Below are 15,284 nucleotides of genomic sequence, written 5' to 3'. Positions count from 1 at the left end.
TCTGTCTCTCTCCCACCAACTACCCTCATGTCCTCCTTCACTGCATCCATAAACCTCCTCTTTGGTCTTCCTCTACGCCTCCTACCTGGCAGCATCCTTCTACCAATATATTCACTATCTCTCCTCTGGACATGACCCAACCATCTCAGTCTGGCCTATAACTGACTTTACCTCCAAGGCCTCTAACATGTAATGTCCCTCTGATGTACTCGTTCCTCATCCTATCCATCCTGGTCACTCCCAATGAGAACCTCAGCCTTCATCTCTGCTACCTCCAGTTCAGCTTCCTGTCTTTTCCTCAGTGGCACTGTCTCTAAACCAAACAACAAGGCTGGTTTCACCAGTTTTGTATACCTTTCCTTTCATTTTAGCTGAAACTCGTCTATCAAACATCACACCTGACACTTTTCTCCACCCGTTCCATCCTGCCTGCACACACTTCTTCACCTCCTTTTCACAATCTCGTCTCTTTGTTACTACTAATCATGGCAAACTTTGTGAGAGCCACAACGGCCGATTACTTTTGGACAAATGAGGAGCCAGAAACGTATACAACCAATGAAGAATTGAGAAAGACTCCCCTAGAATGTGGGCTAATACTTTACAGATAATTTGGTTGTCTATTCATGTGCTTTTTCTAGTTTCCATGTCAGTACAGAGTGGTGTCCTTCACATTGTTCTGAACAGTGGTCGGTAGTGGCGTGACCAACTCCACAAATATGCCAGAATTGTTTTTTGTCAAAAAAAGCATCTGTCAGTTTCAGATTACCGTCTTCGATTATTAGATTTATTTTACTTTATTTGATTTTTTTGTGTCAAAAAGATCAGTTTCGGGCAGCCGTCCTGAAAAGGGAGACATGTCTGTCCTTAGACTCCAAGCCTCTCATTCCCCTTGGGAGTCTTTGATATCTCCAGGGGTCCTCTTTGAACCTCTACAACCGGCTTGCTTCTTGTGATAGAACATCCTGATTTCTCTTGTGAGTCCATCCTGTCATCATCCATTTGGTCTGCTTCCTCATGGGTAAGTGTATTGTATCCTTGTCAGTCCTCGGAGTGTGATGTATTCCGCTCGTAAAGCTCACAGCGATGTTAACGTTTAAGTAGACAAAAGTAAACGAGACTTGGACTCTGTATAACTATATTAGAATATACACGGTCTAGAACAGGGGTGTCAAACTCATTTCGCATCGTGGGCCACATACGGCCTAGGGAGATGTCAAGTGGGCTGGACCATTAAAATTATACCATACTCTGCTATAAATAACCAAAACATCATGTCTTTCCTTTGTTTTGGTGTAAAGAAGCACAAGAACATTAGGAAAATATTGAAATTTAATGAACTATCCTTTTACAAAACATTTCATGAAACACCTCATATTTCCTTAGACAAATGTGCAATTTACTTTTATCATTCACAAATATGCATTGCAACTGATCCCACTGATTGTACAAAGGCACAAAACTTTAATTGGTACTGAAAAATATAGTAATGCACTTTAAGATTAAATGAGACTTTTAAAGAAAGGGATTTTTAAACCACTTACACATACGCATATAAAATCTAAATGTAATCCCTGCGTACACCTTACAAACTAAGGAGAGTGATTTTAAATGTGTAATGAAGAAAGTGTTCGCCTGTCCTGTAAATCTGTAAACTTCATACATGAAACATACATACACATACAATATATACTGAAAATTTATGGAGTTGTATGAACAGTAGAATTCCATCACACAACTTTTGGCAGCATTTTAAAGGTGTTAGTCTAGTCTGGACTTGTATTTGTTCCTGAAACTTGGCATCTTTTGGCCTGTACAAGTGCATCAACACCAGGTGTCACGCCTGACTAGCTGTCACTTTCAGAATGTCATTTAAGTGCTTGTTTGTGAGCCTTGAACGCATTTTTGTTTTATTGATATTCATCACTGAGAAAATTTGTTCACAAAGGTAGGTTGTCCCAAACATGCACAAAATTTTAGCAGCCAGGGCTGTTAATTTGGGGTACCCTGGTGGTAGATACTGATAAAATCTGTCCAGACCTACAGAGGCAAATTTGCCCTTCAAATCTGCATCACACTGAAAATCAATTATCTCTAGCTGAATTTCGACCGGCAGATCAGAAGCTTTAACTGTGAAAGGTGAGCGAAAAACTGAAAATTCTGTCTTAGGTAGTTAGGTAGCTGGCTTTTACCGCTGCTTCACTGACTTCTCGGCTCTTGATGAAAGTTGACTGCTGTTTCCTCAGACCCGCCAGCAATTCGTTAATCTTATCTCTTCTCAGTTGTCCTTGCAAGCCGTCATATTTTTCGCTGTGGTGAGTCTCGTAGTCCTTATATTCCTTCAATACCAAAACTTGTTGCAAACACACCAAGCACAAAGGTTTTCCGTGCATCTCTGTAAATAAATAGGACGTGGTCCATTTTTCTTTGAAAATTCTACACTCCTTATCTACTTTTCTCCATTTGGATAACGACATTTTGGCTAATGAGGGTGTAGCGGAGAGGTAGAGACCAAGGTATTAACAACGTCGTAACAAGCAGTAGATGGCGCATTGATACCGTCTGCTGTTTTCAGTCTGTCTCAGTGATGCGGCTTGTCTTCTACTCTGATGGAAAGAGTGCGCCCCTTAGCGGATAATCCATGAATTGCAGCGAATTAAAAATATTAATTCCATGTCTTTTATGCATTTTTTCCACTTTCAAATTATCCTGCGGGCCTGATCGAACCTCTTTGGGGGCCGGTTCCGGCCCGCGGGCCGTATGTTTGACACCCCTGGTCTAGAAGATAGGCTCTCGGAAAAATACATACATGCTTACATATGACCAATATTATATTTATTATTGCTACGTATACATACTGTATAAACCATAACTATGTCTTATACTACAGACATCATGTCATTCTTACCATTTACATGCTAATATATGGCCAATAGTTCCTTTCAGCTGCTGTCTTGTAAATAGAACATTGTTTGCATTTTTGGAGGGTTAGGGCTAGATAGTCAAAATAGGTGTGTCCCATTTTGTGCATTCTTTGCTCCCACATGCTGTCTCTCTTTACAACGTGCAGAAAAGACGAGTGGGAATGTCTCACATAAGGATTGTAGATGATCGGCAAAATTCCCAAATAAGTGCAGTTTTGCTACCAAAGACGTGTTTATACATTTTTTTCAACCTGACCGCGCGATCACTGTATTCATAGAAAGGCACTATGAGTTGATGATGCAACTCTACAATAGAAGAGAGGAGGTTTGGTGCCGCTTTAAGCAAAAAAAAAAACAGCCACAAGTTGGCAGAAGTGCATTTTATAAGAGCACTGCATGTTTTCCCATTGAAATAGATACTCCGCAGCAACCAGGAAGTGACAACATTAGTTAAAAACATTTCATGTAAAACAGCCATTTTTTCTGAATACTAAAGAATTGAAAACTGTTTCAACAAACGTATTTTTCTGATGAAAGATGAGAGTCTAATCTTTCTTTTGGTATATACAATGTCTATATATCCCAAGAACACAATATGCTGTGTTCCTTGCAAAATCAGTTCAGTCAAAATCATCAAAAACGTCAATAGGGTCGACTTTTGAAAAATTCGGGAGCAGTGTACGATTGGGCAGCTTAGCCGGAACACTGACCATCACCTCATGTTAACATTATGATAATGTGGCAAGGTTCTATACACAATTCCTGGAAGCTGAACACATCCCTCTTCTTGCAGGGCCAGCTATGACATGTCAACCATTGAGCATGTTTGGGATTCTCCAGATCGGCGTTTACGGTATGTGAGGCAAATGGTGGTCACAGCTTCACTGCACATTTGAAATGGCCTTTTACTGTGGCCAACCTAACACTCAGCTGTGTAATAATCTTGCTGTCATCTCATGTGCAACACCTCCGAGATGACTGAATTATGAACGCTCACTAACACAGATGTGTGAACAACTTGTGTGAGAGAGAGTCAGGATTTATGGTGGATCCAAGACAGAGTTGGAAGAATCTTGGGTAAGTCTTAAAACTGCAGCAAAGGTTGGTAAGTCAGTCCAAATAAGCTAAGGTGCCAAAAATAAACAGGACAAAAACATCGTCCAAAAGGAGGCTGGGTCAATAACAAGGCGAGGCAAGAAATGAGAACAAATTTGCAACACACTTGAGAATCTAGAGGGTGTATCGTCGCCGCTTCATGTTTACAGGGAAGTGATTTTTATAGCAACACACACAAGCACAAGTCTATTTGATGTCTTAAATGGCTTATTTACTCCTATTATGTCTACTGTATTGGGTAATACAATTGTAAATGTGACAATGGCGTCACGATTGGGCTTCTCCCCCTCTTACTTTTCCTCTTTTCCTTAGTTCCTGGTTCATGCCCTTATTTTGTAGTCACTTCCTGTGTTGCTCTGTTCGGTTTTCCATTGTGTTCCATTGTCTCCCGCACCTGTTTCCCATTTTCTGTTATGCCTATTTAGTTCAGGTGCACGCTCCTTTTGTTGTTGGGTCATTGTTGTTTTCTTTTGGACATGCTAGTGCGTTGTTCTGCTGCATCTCCAAATAAATACATTTTTACCTGCTATTGGTATTGCTAACCCATCTCTGCATCCTGGGATCGAACCGTAAAGCTTTCAAGCCGGAACGTGACAAATGGTGGTGTGTAAATGGTGTGTTAACTAATGTCTCAAAGTCTCGAATAATGTTAAAAAACATATTTATAAGGTTGTAAACAGGTCGTCTCTAACTACAAAATATTCCATTTATAAATAAGGACTCCTACATGATGGAAAGTCACTTAGTGAGCCAACGAAGCACACGAAAGGAGGGCTTACTGTATGCCTGAAGCTGGGAATGAACAGTAATGAGGAACACCTGTGCTGACACGGGCAGATTAGTAATCAGCAATGATAAAGAACACCTGTGCTGACAGGTTGCAGAGGTCCGTGAAAAGGTGTCACGACCAAGGAGAGCATACGATAGAAGAGCCCACTCGGCACCCACTTCTGTGTTCTGCCCTGGGTGGGTTTGGCTGCCATTTTAGGGGGCTGAATCCAGCACACTGCTCAGACATTAATTGCTCCAATAGATGGTCCAAAAGACCCGATTTGTCATTTTTCAAGCTCCCCAAAGACAAGGATAGTTATGTGTGATAAAAATGTTGTAGATTTATAACACTGGTTGTTGTAAAGAAATAAACATTGGATATGGCTTAAAGTGTATAGTGGATGGGACTTTAAACTCACTGAATTCATGAAAAGTCAGTGATACAGATGATTTAGATTATACTGTAAATATGTAAAATGTCATTAAATATTTGTTTTAATACATCATTTCGAGAATATAAAAAATATAATACAGTTATAAATATTTGTTCTCTGTTGGAAGGAGCCAATAGCCTTATTTCTAAGTTGTAAAAAAAAATAATCTTACTAACCTAACTGGACCAAATATGTAATTATTTTTGAAGCCAAATGTGGGAGTAGACTTGCTTCTAGAAGGAAAATCAATGTGGACATATTTTGAAGCGACTGTGCATGTCCAAAGTCGAGGCTGAAGATGTACACACAGCATTAAGAAACACTGATCTAAATGGAACTGCTTGTTGAAGCCAACTGCTCAGGGCTGTGATACAGCAGTTTCCTTAAGTGGACTAAAAATGTCTCTTGGGAGCAAAAGGCAGGACGATTTTGAAGATGAACACAAACAATTTTAAAGTCGCCGTAACAACTAATTGTCTGTCGTTAAAAAAAAAAACAAACAAACCAAAAAAAAATAAATGCTCAGAGTTGAACAGCCTTTACTTGCATGTCACAAAGTGTCACCTTTAAATATATGATGCTTCTCAACTTTTGACAGTAACCATCAAAATCAAGTGTACAAGTGGCGGCTCAATGGGAAAAGGAAAGCATATAAAATCTTCTTTTGTCCAGGAGTAAAGAAAGCTTAAAATGTTTATTCTTTCATTCATTCATTTTCTCTGGCACTCGTCCTTATTAATGTTGTGGGTGTATGCTGACACTTATCCAAGCTAATTTCAGGCAAGAGGCAGGGAAAACCCTGGACTGGTTGCCAGCCAACCACAGGGCACATGCATATAGGCAAACAACTATTCACACTCATATCCATACCTATGGATAATTTGGAATACTAAATATTCTAAATACTATACAAAACTAATATTATGCTAAATATATAATAAATCTGCATACTTAATATGCATATTTTTGTAATGTGGGAAAAGCTGGGGAAAAAACAGACACGTGGAGAACTCGACACTAGGGTTCAGTCATATCATATCATATGAAATCATATCAATGAATCAATCATATGAAAATGTCATGTGATTAAGATTGTATCATTCTGACAAATGGTGTGTACTGAGCATACATTTCATATAGAATGTCAGTGTTTATGTTATAAATAGGCTATTATTTGATATAAAGTCAGCATCTTTTGTGTTACAGAATTGAAAATGACATCCTTTTAACAGAAGACCTATACCCAAGCAAGATGGCGGCAAAGCCCAGTGTCTTCCCAGATTTGCAGTTTTGTAGTTATCAGGTCTGGTCTGCACAAGAGCTTTTGGATATTGGATTCCACAGCCCCAACATTTTTATCACCAATCTTCAACGTGTCCCTGAGTACTGTACTCTACACACCCCCACCCAGCCGGGCTCACCAGCAGAGTTGAGAACAAAGGCGAGGAAGGTGCGGAGGGGGAGGAGCTCAGACTCTCCTCACTGAGCATTTTCCCCACTAATGAATGGTTTCCACATCATCCACAGTGGGAGATTTTTGGACTGCAACGTCATAATTTTTTTCGAGACTAAACAGCAGAGTGCCGGAAAATACCATTGAGCTCGCCACACTGTAGGCTGATAGAACAGCGGACTGTGCATCTATGTCAACTTCTTTCTGTGTAAAATGAGATCTGTTTGTTTGCAGGGATCATTTTGTCGGTGACATTAACATGTTCTTAAAAAAAAAAATATATATATATATATATATATATATATATATATGTCAAATATATTTATTTTAATAACCCTATAAAAAATGATGTTGTATAGAAGTTCATTGTACTCAACATTACCAGGTCAACTTTTTGGCTATTAGACTAGAAATTGCACATTTTCCAAAATTTTACAAAAGTTTATGTGTGATGTGGCACCCCTAAATCTCAATGGATTTCCTCAAAACTTTGCAAAAGGCATTTTTATGTTCATTAGAAAAAAAATGGAATGCCAGCCAAATTGATATTATGAAATTAAAATTTCCCATTCAAATTTGATGCACCCTAATATAGTATATATATATGACTATTAAGTCGACTATGGACAAAATCGAACAGATTTGACTCTGACTCGAAGACAGCCCTAAGCCACATGGAGATTCCCATACAAACATACGAACCCAGATCTCCTGCCTGTGCCCAACAGGATAACCACTAGACACTCTGCGACCCTTCTGTGTATTTAATTCAGAAAACACTGCAAATAATTTACTTTGTTTTGAATACATTCTTATATGCTGTATTTCATCCTCTCTTCCCTGCACAAATTTGTATTGATTTATACAAACAAAGGGACGATCATAAAAGTAGACTGCTGAGAGTGAAGCAATCAAACAACTGATTTTTTCTTCAAGCACAGCGTTCCAAGCATCTACAACATCATTTTCCATTACTTTGATGAAAATTGCATGCTATTGAACCACGAGCCATGGCTGTCTCCCTAGGACTGCTAAATATGAAGCAACTCCTTCTTCAATCCTGCTGATCTTTGCATCCTCACACTAATGAATCTTTCACCAGTGAGTGGAGCTTTGTGAATGTGGGAGAGGCCACAATATGGCATCCATGAGCGCTTCAAGGCTGATTATATGAGCGTCAGAGCAGTGTCAGCGAGCACTTGAACAAACAATTTTTAGAATCAGAATTTACTTTTCAGTCAAGTGTGCTTAGAAATTTATTTCTTTTATTTCTTCAATAGATACACAGAATGAGTGTCAGTCCATATGTTTAATATGGACACTCTTTAGCATAACAAGGAATAAATGCATTGTTTCTCATAAATTTAAACTGCCACAAATGGGTTTGGTGCTTCCTGTGAGGTGGAAGCATGCATTATAACGCACCGAATTCCACCGTGCAAGCACCGCATTCAGTATTACAAGCAGTTTTCCGATTGACTTTATATCACCAGCAAACAAACAGATGGAAAAAAACATCATCAGTGACTGATGCACGATCGTGCCCACTGTCCGTGTATTTTATGAAACAAATTTAAGATTTCAAGGTGCATACAAGATGCAGCGTATTGAGAGGGGTGGAATATTTTATGCCAGCCATGAATGCAGAATGCTTGATGCCGACTTTGTGTACCTAATGTTGTGGCCAGTCAATGTAGGTCTACACAGCGCTGCACAGCTTATTGGGTTATTGTGTTTTGTGTTAACATTATTGGCTTTCTAGAACAGATTAAATCAATTTACATGATTTCTTATGGGAAAAATGTATTTGGTTAGAGTCAGACCTTCTGCAATGGATTAATGACACTAACCGATGTTCCTCTGTACTAACTGTTACTTATTTTCATGGTGATGGTGACACACTTTGGTGATTTTACCAGTGGAGCTTATAAACCCTGACAACAACTGCAACAACATAAGCAGCATTTTCTTGGCAAAATCCAGCATTTCTGGTGTAGCATGTTTGAAAAGATTGTGGAATGCGTTATGTTGTTTCCAAACATCATACAGTATGTGGACATTTTATTCTTCCTCCATGAACAGTGGATGCAATTATGAATTGTTTTGAACACATAATTTTAGAACAATTTGGCAGGGATTTCAATGAGGTCTGGCCCACCTCCATATAAACAGACAGGGTGGACAGATGGAGCACCCCAGTAATCTTTACAGCAAAGGCTGACTCAGATTTATCAGACAGCCAGTCAAAGTGTACAGCGCTTAAAACAGATAATGACACTAGAATCTCCCCACAAGTGAAGTGCAGCTATTTTTAATGCAAATGAAGACGGCTCAGTAGCATCCAAATCCCATACCTTTTTGTGCTGCCACATTGCAATTAAGTGGCACACAAGCAAACAATAGTGGCACAAAAATACAGCCTCGTATCAATGGGATCGTTTTGTTTGAGAGCAAGCCTGAACAAGTACTTCGTAGTATTGTTGAGGAGATGTTGAAAACCGAGACATGATAAGGAAAAGAAATGGGAAAAAAACCATCTACATAGCATGTCAAATCTCTGAGGCACCCACTTTATGACAGAATTGCTCACCAGGATCATGGCAGATAAGGCACAGCAGCGCTAGATGATTTCAAAGTGCTGGCAGTGGCTGCTTTTCAGAAATCAGAATGAACACAATTTCTGATTGGGGTTGACATGACTGCTTGGCAAAGGAAAAATACACATACTGAGAACTGTGGAGAGATGTATGAGTTCTGTCGCATTGCAGATCTATTTTTCTTAAATCTAAAGAATTGAAAAATCTACATTGGTTTTGTAGTTTTAGATATAAACAGTGCAAACACCATAAAAGACTTGATACAGACACTATTACTCTGCACAAACTCTGGAATAATGATCATTATTCTGTGATAAGGGTTTCCTGAGCTATTTGTCTCTGGAGAGTAATACTTGAACTACAAAGAGCTGCTTGAAAAAGGAGTAATAATTGCCCAGCATATTCATTCATATTGTGTCTGCACCAATATTTGAACTGTCAGCGAAATGTATCTATGTGGTGTGGAAATGTTTAGAAGAAATTTCTAATCCAGTACATTGGATTTTTTTTTTTTTTTACTGAAGAGTGTGTAATATTGCCGACCTATACATTTTAGTTAGCTGTCAGTCTAACCACACCTAACTTAACCTTGCTTTACCTCATCCCTGGCAGCTTCATCTCCAGCATCCTTCCATCACTGTAGTCACAATACCTCCTTTCACATGGTCAACTCATCTCAGTCTGGCCTCTATGACCTTGTCTCCCTGACAATGTCGGCTGTGCCTTTGATCAGCATTTCTAATCCCGTCTATCGTCCTCACTCCCACGAAAAAGTTTTAACTTTGCCGCCTCAAACTCTGCCCCTTGTCTGTTAGTCAAAAGCATACATCTGGGGTGGTCTCACAACCATCCTGTACATTTCTCAGGTGCTCTGAAGCATTGACCCTAAGTAGTTAAAGGCCTCCACCTTCTTCACCTCTACTCCTTGTATCCTCATAGTTCCACCTTTCATTGTATTCCATTATGCTACAACTGACCTTCATTCCTGGACTCTCCAGGTCACTCCTCAACCTTTCCAGGTTTTCTCCCATCTGCTCTCTGCTCTCACTGCAGATCACAATATCATCTGTAAACATCATTGTCCACAGAGCCTCATCTGACCTCATCTGTCCTTCACCATAACAAGCAAGGGGCTAAGGGCCGATCCTTGATGCAGTCCAAAATCCACGTGGAACCTATCTGCAACACCTACAGCACATCTCACTGCTTTCCTGATACTCACATAAATATCCCTCACATACGTCTCTAACATACTGTACCCACCCCAGACTTTTCCTCATCACATACCAGAGCTCTCTCTTAAACTTCTTTTCAATTCCCAAAAGACACAATGTAAGTCCTTCTGTTCCTCTCTGTCAGGACTTTTAGCAACAAATATTGCAACGCTTTCTTGACAGGAAACCATACTGCTGCTCACTTACTATTTCGACCACTTTCTTTAGCCTTGCTTTTACTACTCCTTCCCAGAGCTTCATTGTGTGGTTAATCAGTGTAATGCTCCTGTAGTTGCCACAACTCCTTTTGTTCATCATATTCATCACAGATCAATCTTTGCCATTATTCATCTTATTTAGAGCTGGTATCGCTTCAACCTTACTGATACCTGGAACACTAACAACCTCCACCGCTCTCGCTCTCTCTTGATTTTTTTTCATCAGTCCTTTGAAATATTCTTTCCTTCTCTCACACATCCTCACATGTGGGCACATTCCAATCTCTGTCCTTGATCAACTTAACCTGCTGCCGTATCTCCTACTTCCCATCACGAGCTCTCTGCCTTGCCAATCTGCACAGGTCCTTTTCTCCTTCCTTCCTCTTGAATCTCTCTTACAACCCATCAAAGTCCTCTTGCTTAGCCTTTGCCACTGCAATCTTCGCCCTACTGTACTTCTTCTTACTCTCATCATCCCCCGTGCTGTCGCAATTCTCTTTTGGTAGCCTTTTTCAAGCTGTATATTCTTGGACCTCACTTTTGCTATGTTGGCCCAATCATCTGGCAGATCTTCAATACCATCAAGAGATAGACATCCTTCATGAAGTCCTCAACATGTGGTCTTCTGTCCTGTCCTTGTTCTTTTTCTCTTTTCCCCAACAGTCATCCTACGTACTACCATTCTATGCTGTGCAACGTTGCCCCCCCCATCACCACTTTTACCACAATTACCAATTTGTTTCAGGTTACATTTTCTGCACAACATGTAGTCTACCTGAGTCATCCTGCCTCCAGTCTTTTTAGTGACTGTGTGGTTCTCCCTGTTCTGGAAATATGTGTTCACCCTTTCCATTCGTTTTGCACAATCTACCACTATCTGTCCTTCCATGTTCTTATCCTTAAAAGCATAACGGCCAATCATCTCATCTCCTCTATTTCCTTCACTAACATGTTAATTTCCTCCTCCTTTCTCATTCACCTGATCAACTCAACCACCCGACTTTAGAAATTGTTCTTTCTCTTCCAACTCACAATCAATTTGTGCGACATACACACTAACAATGTTAATTATTACTCTGACATCCACAACACTTTTTATATACTCTTCCTTGAGGATTACACCTAACCCATTTCTGTCCACATGTATTCCATAGTAAAAAGGTTTATACCCCATACCCAAACTTTCCGCTGGCACCCTGTCACTTAATAATGCCAGTGGCGGTCCTTAACCCGGGCTGTAGCTGATCCAGTTTGGAAAGATTTGCCGTGGTTTTCACATTTATTTGGCAGTCATGAAGGAATCACTCTCTAATGTACTTTGTTCTGCGTCTGACTTAAAACTGTGCATAAAATCCCAACTGTCTGAACTAAATAGTCATATTCCTACAGACCCATGTTGGAGAAAGGCTAAAAAACTACAACCCTATTAAAGCAATAGCCCCTTACAAGTTGCCGCTAAGGGTTGTAAAGGACACACCGTTGGACCAGTTTGACATTTGGCCAAATCCTAAGTAGTCCAATTCAATTCCATTCGCACTACTGCAATAAATTTTGGTCTTGTTACATTTTGCATACATTGGCATTCTACAAGACACATAGTGTTAGTTCAAGGACAGCTGAAAATCCTTCCTCAATAGACCTACAATATAATATCATCGGAGCAAATTTGGCAATACAAGTGCTTCTTTTGGATAAGCAATAAATCAGATGACACACAGTGAAATACTGAATTACCTTAGCATGGGGCTGCTGAAAGGTGACTCTGGAGCTGTTGATGAGTGATGAGTATCTGTACAAATGGGAAGGAGAAGTGGGAAATCTGTGGCTGCTGCTGGGTTGATTGTGCAGGACGGCTGAGAAGCAGATGTGAACGGTGTCCTTCAGCGCCTTTAGCTGAGACTCCTGTCCCCGAAACAGATTACACACACAGAAGACAATGTCTAAATTCCTAGATGCCTACTTCCGTGCATACACCTGAGGAACTATTTAACTTCATTAAATGCCATGAGACGCCTAGCTTTAAAGTGACTTTCAAACAGCTGGAAAGTAATGTTAATGACGAAATGAAGTGTAACTTATGAGCTGAATTTACAGATTCACTTTGTGACTGACTTAATAACAATAGGAAATTGCATCCATTTGCACTGAACAAGTGTATGTACTTTATATGGAATCATGTGGAATTAGTACCCTTTGTGCTTCAACAGTCCTTCTCTGCAATGTTCTTTAACCTCATTAAATACCACTTTAGTAAAATTGCAGCATATTTCAAACATATCATATTTCTTAGGGCGTTAAAGGAAAAATTCACTTTAAAAATTATATATATTTTATGTGTGTTCTGAAGATATCCAGATAATTTATTAATGAATTTTGCTAATATGAACTACTATGTAGATAGAGAGCTCATCACTACAATGTAGTAACAGGCATACTCGTAAAACTTCCTGAGTGCATTGATTTAACATAGCAACACTGAAACAAACACAAACCTGCCGTCAACTTTTCCAAATTCAAAAACGCAGCAACATTAGCAGCAGCTCCAATATGTTCCCTTACCTTTTGGTGATGGCCTGAGGCATAGTGATCAGGGCGCTCACTCGCTGCGGGGTGAGTTTGTCAATAGCCGGCTACTAGCCAGCGTGGTGTGGCATTACGCCAGTAACATAGTTCCTTGGCGTAACAGTGTTTTAACAATAATGATAATAACAATGTCACGATCATTGGTTCATTTGCGGGTCACATTATGTAAATAGCTTTTTCATAAGGCTTTATAGGCGGAAATAGGAGCGTCTGTCTCATTACGTCTATGTGTCTTTTCAGCTGTTTTTATATCTTTAGAACACACAGAAAATAGAAACACTCATGTTCATGTCTTGCCTAATGATTGTAAATGGAAAAGTCCAAAAAAAGTGCAGTTTTCATCTAACTTAGCATATTATAGCATATAATATTTCAATGAAACACTGTGGGGAGAAATCAACTACCCTAGGGAGCCCAGTTATCTTCTAAAAGTGTAATGGTTGAATGGGATTCTGTTTAATATCAGTCTGAAACTGGAATAAATGAGACTCATATTTACAATTTCAGGGGGCTTTGCTTTTTAAATGCTACATTAATATAGTTCATTAGTTTAACTGAAGTATGTACTACAATCCTCTCCTCTGATTTGATTTTGCTGTAAAATTGCTGCAGCATGTCCCAGTAATGTTGTCACTGAACAGATAACACACATGGGGGGAAAGAAAGGTAAAATGTTTTTTGGAAGTAGAGGCTGGCTTGAATGGAGTATGTTAAAGTTTAGTATGAGGCACTTTATTTTGAGGCAGGTCGATGGTATAATTCCATCGACCTGACAGATGCTTTCCTGAGGCTGTTTTGCCTGAAGTCCAGTGTTGTAATTCCATAGACTGATAAACTTTTCCTTGGCATCCGATGATTTTTCAGCTGATGTCTGGTATCCAACATTTTTATAAACTAAAATGCTGTGAATTGGACAAAGCCAGATTTAAACACAGACAATAAAGAAGCACTACTAAAGCATAAACATATTCACCTTGTCAAGTGCAGTCTTCTCCAGTTCTTCCTTCGCTATGGTTAACTTGTGTTCCAAGTCCATTAGCTGCTGGCCCTGCAAAAATACATGACTTTTGAATCAAATGAACCACACCTTGATTTCTCGCCCATCTTCCTCTGTCCACAGAGACAGCGCAAGGAGAGCAACTCATCTTTTATTTAGCATTACCTTTATCCTGAGATTTCAAATATCAACAGTGGACTGCATTTGGGTGCAACAGGTCTTGGTTAGGGCTGTTAGGGCTATACCTAAAAGCCAATGTTGTGGTTACAAATATTAATTCTACATATGGAATTACAAATATCTGCTTACAATACAATTGGCTCCAGTCTCTACTGTGATACGTAAATTTCTGCAAAGTAGATTATTTCTGTAAAAACTGAATATTTTCGTAGTTCGAGCATAAGAAACATGTTTACAAGTACATTTTTTAAACATGGAACTGGAACTGGAACTGGAAATCACTCCACACTCTTTATTGCTCTCTGGTTCTACCATATCTTACTTATTGTGTGGAAATATGGGCTAATAACTATAAAAGCAATCTTCACTCGCTAAATGTACTGCAAAAAAGGTCGGTAAGGATAATTCATAATGCCGCCTACAGAGAACATACTAACTCCTTATTTCTAAAATCACAAATACTTCAACTTGCTGATATAGTTCATCTTCAAACAGCTAAAATAATGCATAAGGCTAAAAATAAGCAATTAGCTAAAAATGTCATCCAATACTTCTCTACAAGAGAGGAGAAATATGATCTCAGGGAAGAAGTACATTTGAAACACTTCTATGCTAGGACTACGTTATGCTAGCCATAGCATTTCAGTATGTGGAATCAAACTATGGAATGGATTGAGTAAGGAAATCAAACAATGCACAACGATGAGCCAATTCAAGAAACAATACAAGCAGTTGATGTTTGCTAAATACAAGGATGAAGAGTCTTGAACCAGTCATGATGTGCTATATATATCACT

The 15,284-nt window shown here is 39.3% G+C and overlaps 1 protein-coding gene across 4 annotated transcripts in view; it reads right to left on the bottom strand.

Annotated features, from left to right (window-relative positions):
* The window catches only part of luzp2 (leucine zipper protein 2), a 180,921-nt gene that overhangs the window by 15,131 nt on the left and 150,506 nt on the right, over window positions 1-15,284 (bottom strand). For all 4 annotated transcript variants that reach the window (XM_058075738.2, XM_058075728.2, XM_058075719.2 and 1 more), the window contains 2 exons: window positions 14,284-14,358; window positions 12,462-12,629 (listed from right to left, as the gene is read on the bottom strand). In XM_058075738.2, coding sequence (XP_057931721.2) covers window positions 12,462-12,629; window positions 14,284-14,358 — 243 coding nt within the window. The remainder of the gene's footprint in view (window positions 1-12,461; window positions 12,630-14,283; window positions 14,359-15,284) is intronic.

This window comes from Doryrhamphus excisus, linkage group LG11 (genome assembly GCF_037039965.1).
Source record: "Doryrhamphus excisus strain RoL-2023G ecotype Guam linkage group LG11, RoL_Dexc_Guam_v1.1, whole genome shotgun sequence".
Classification (NCBI taxonomy): domain Eukaryota; kingdom Metazoa; phylum Chordata; class Actinopteri; order Syngnathiformes; family Syngnathidae; genus Doryrhamphus; species Doryrhamphus excisus.
The sequence above is the reverse complement of the archived record's forward strand: the minus strand, read 5'-3'. Positions and strand labels throughout refer to the sequence as shown.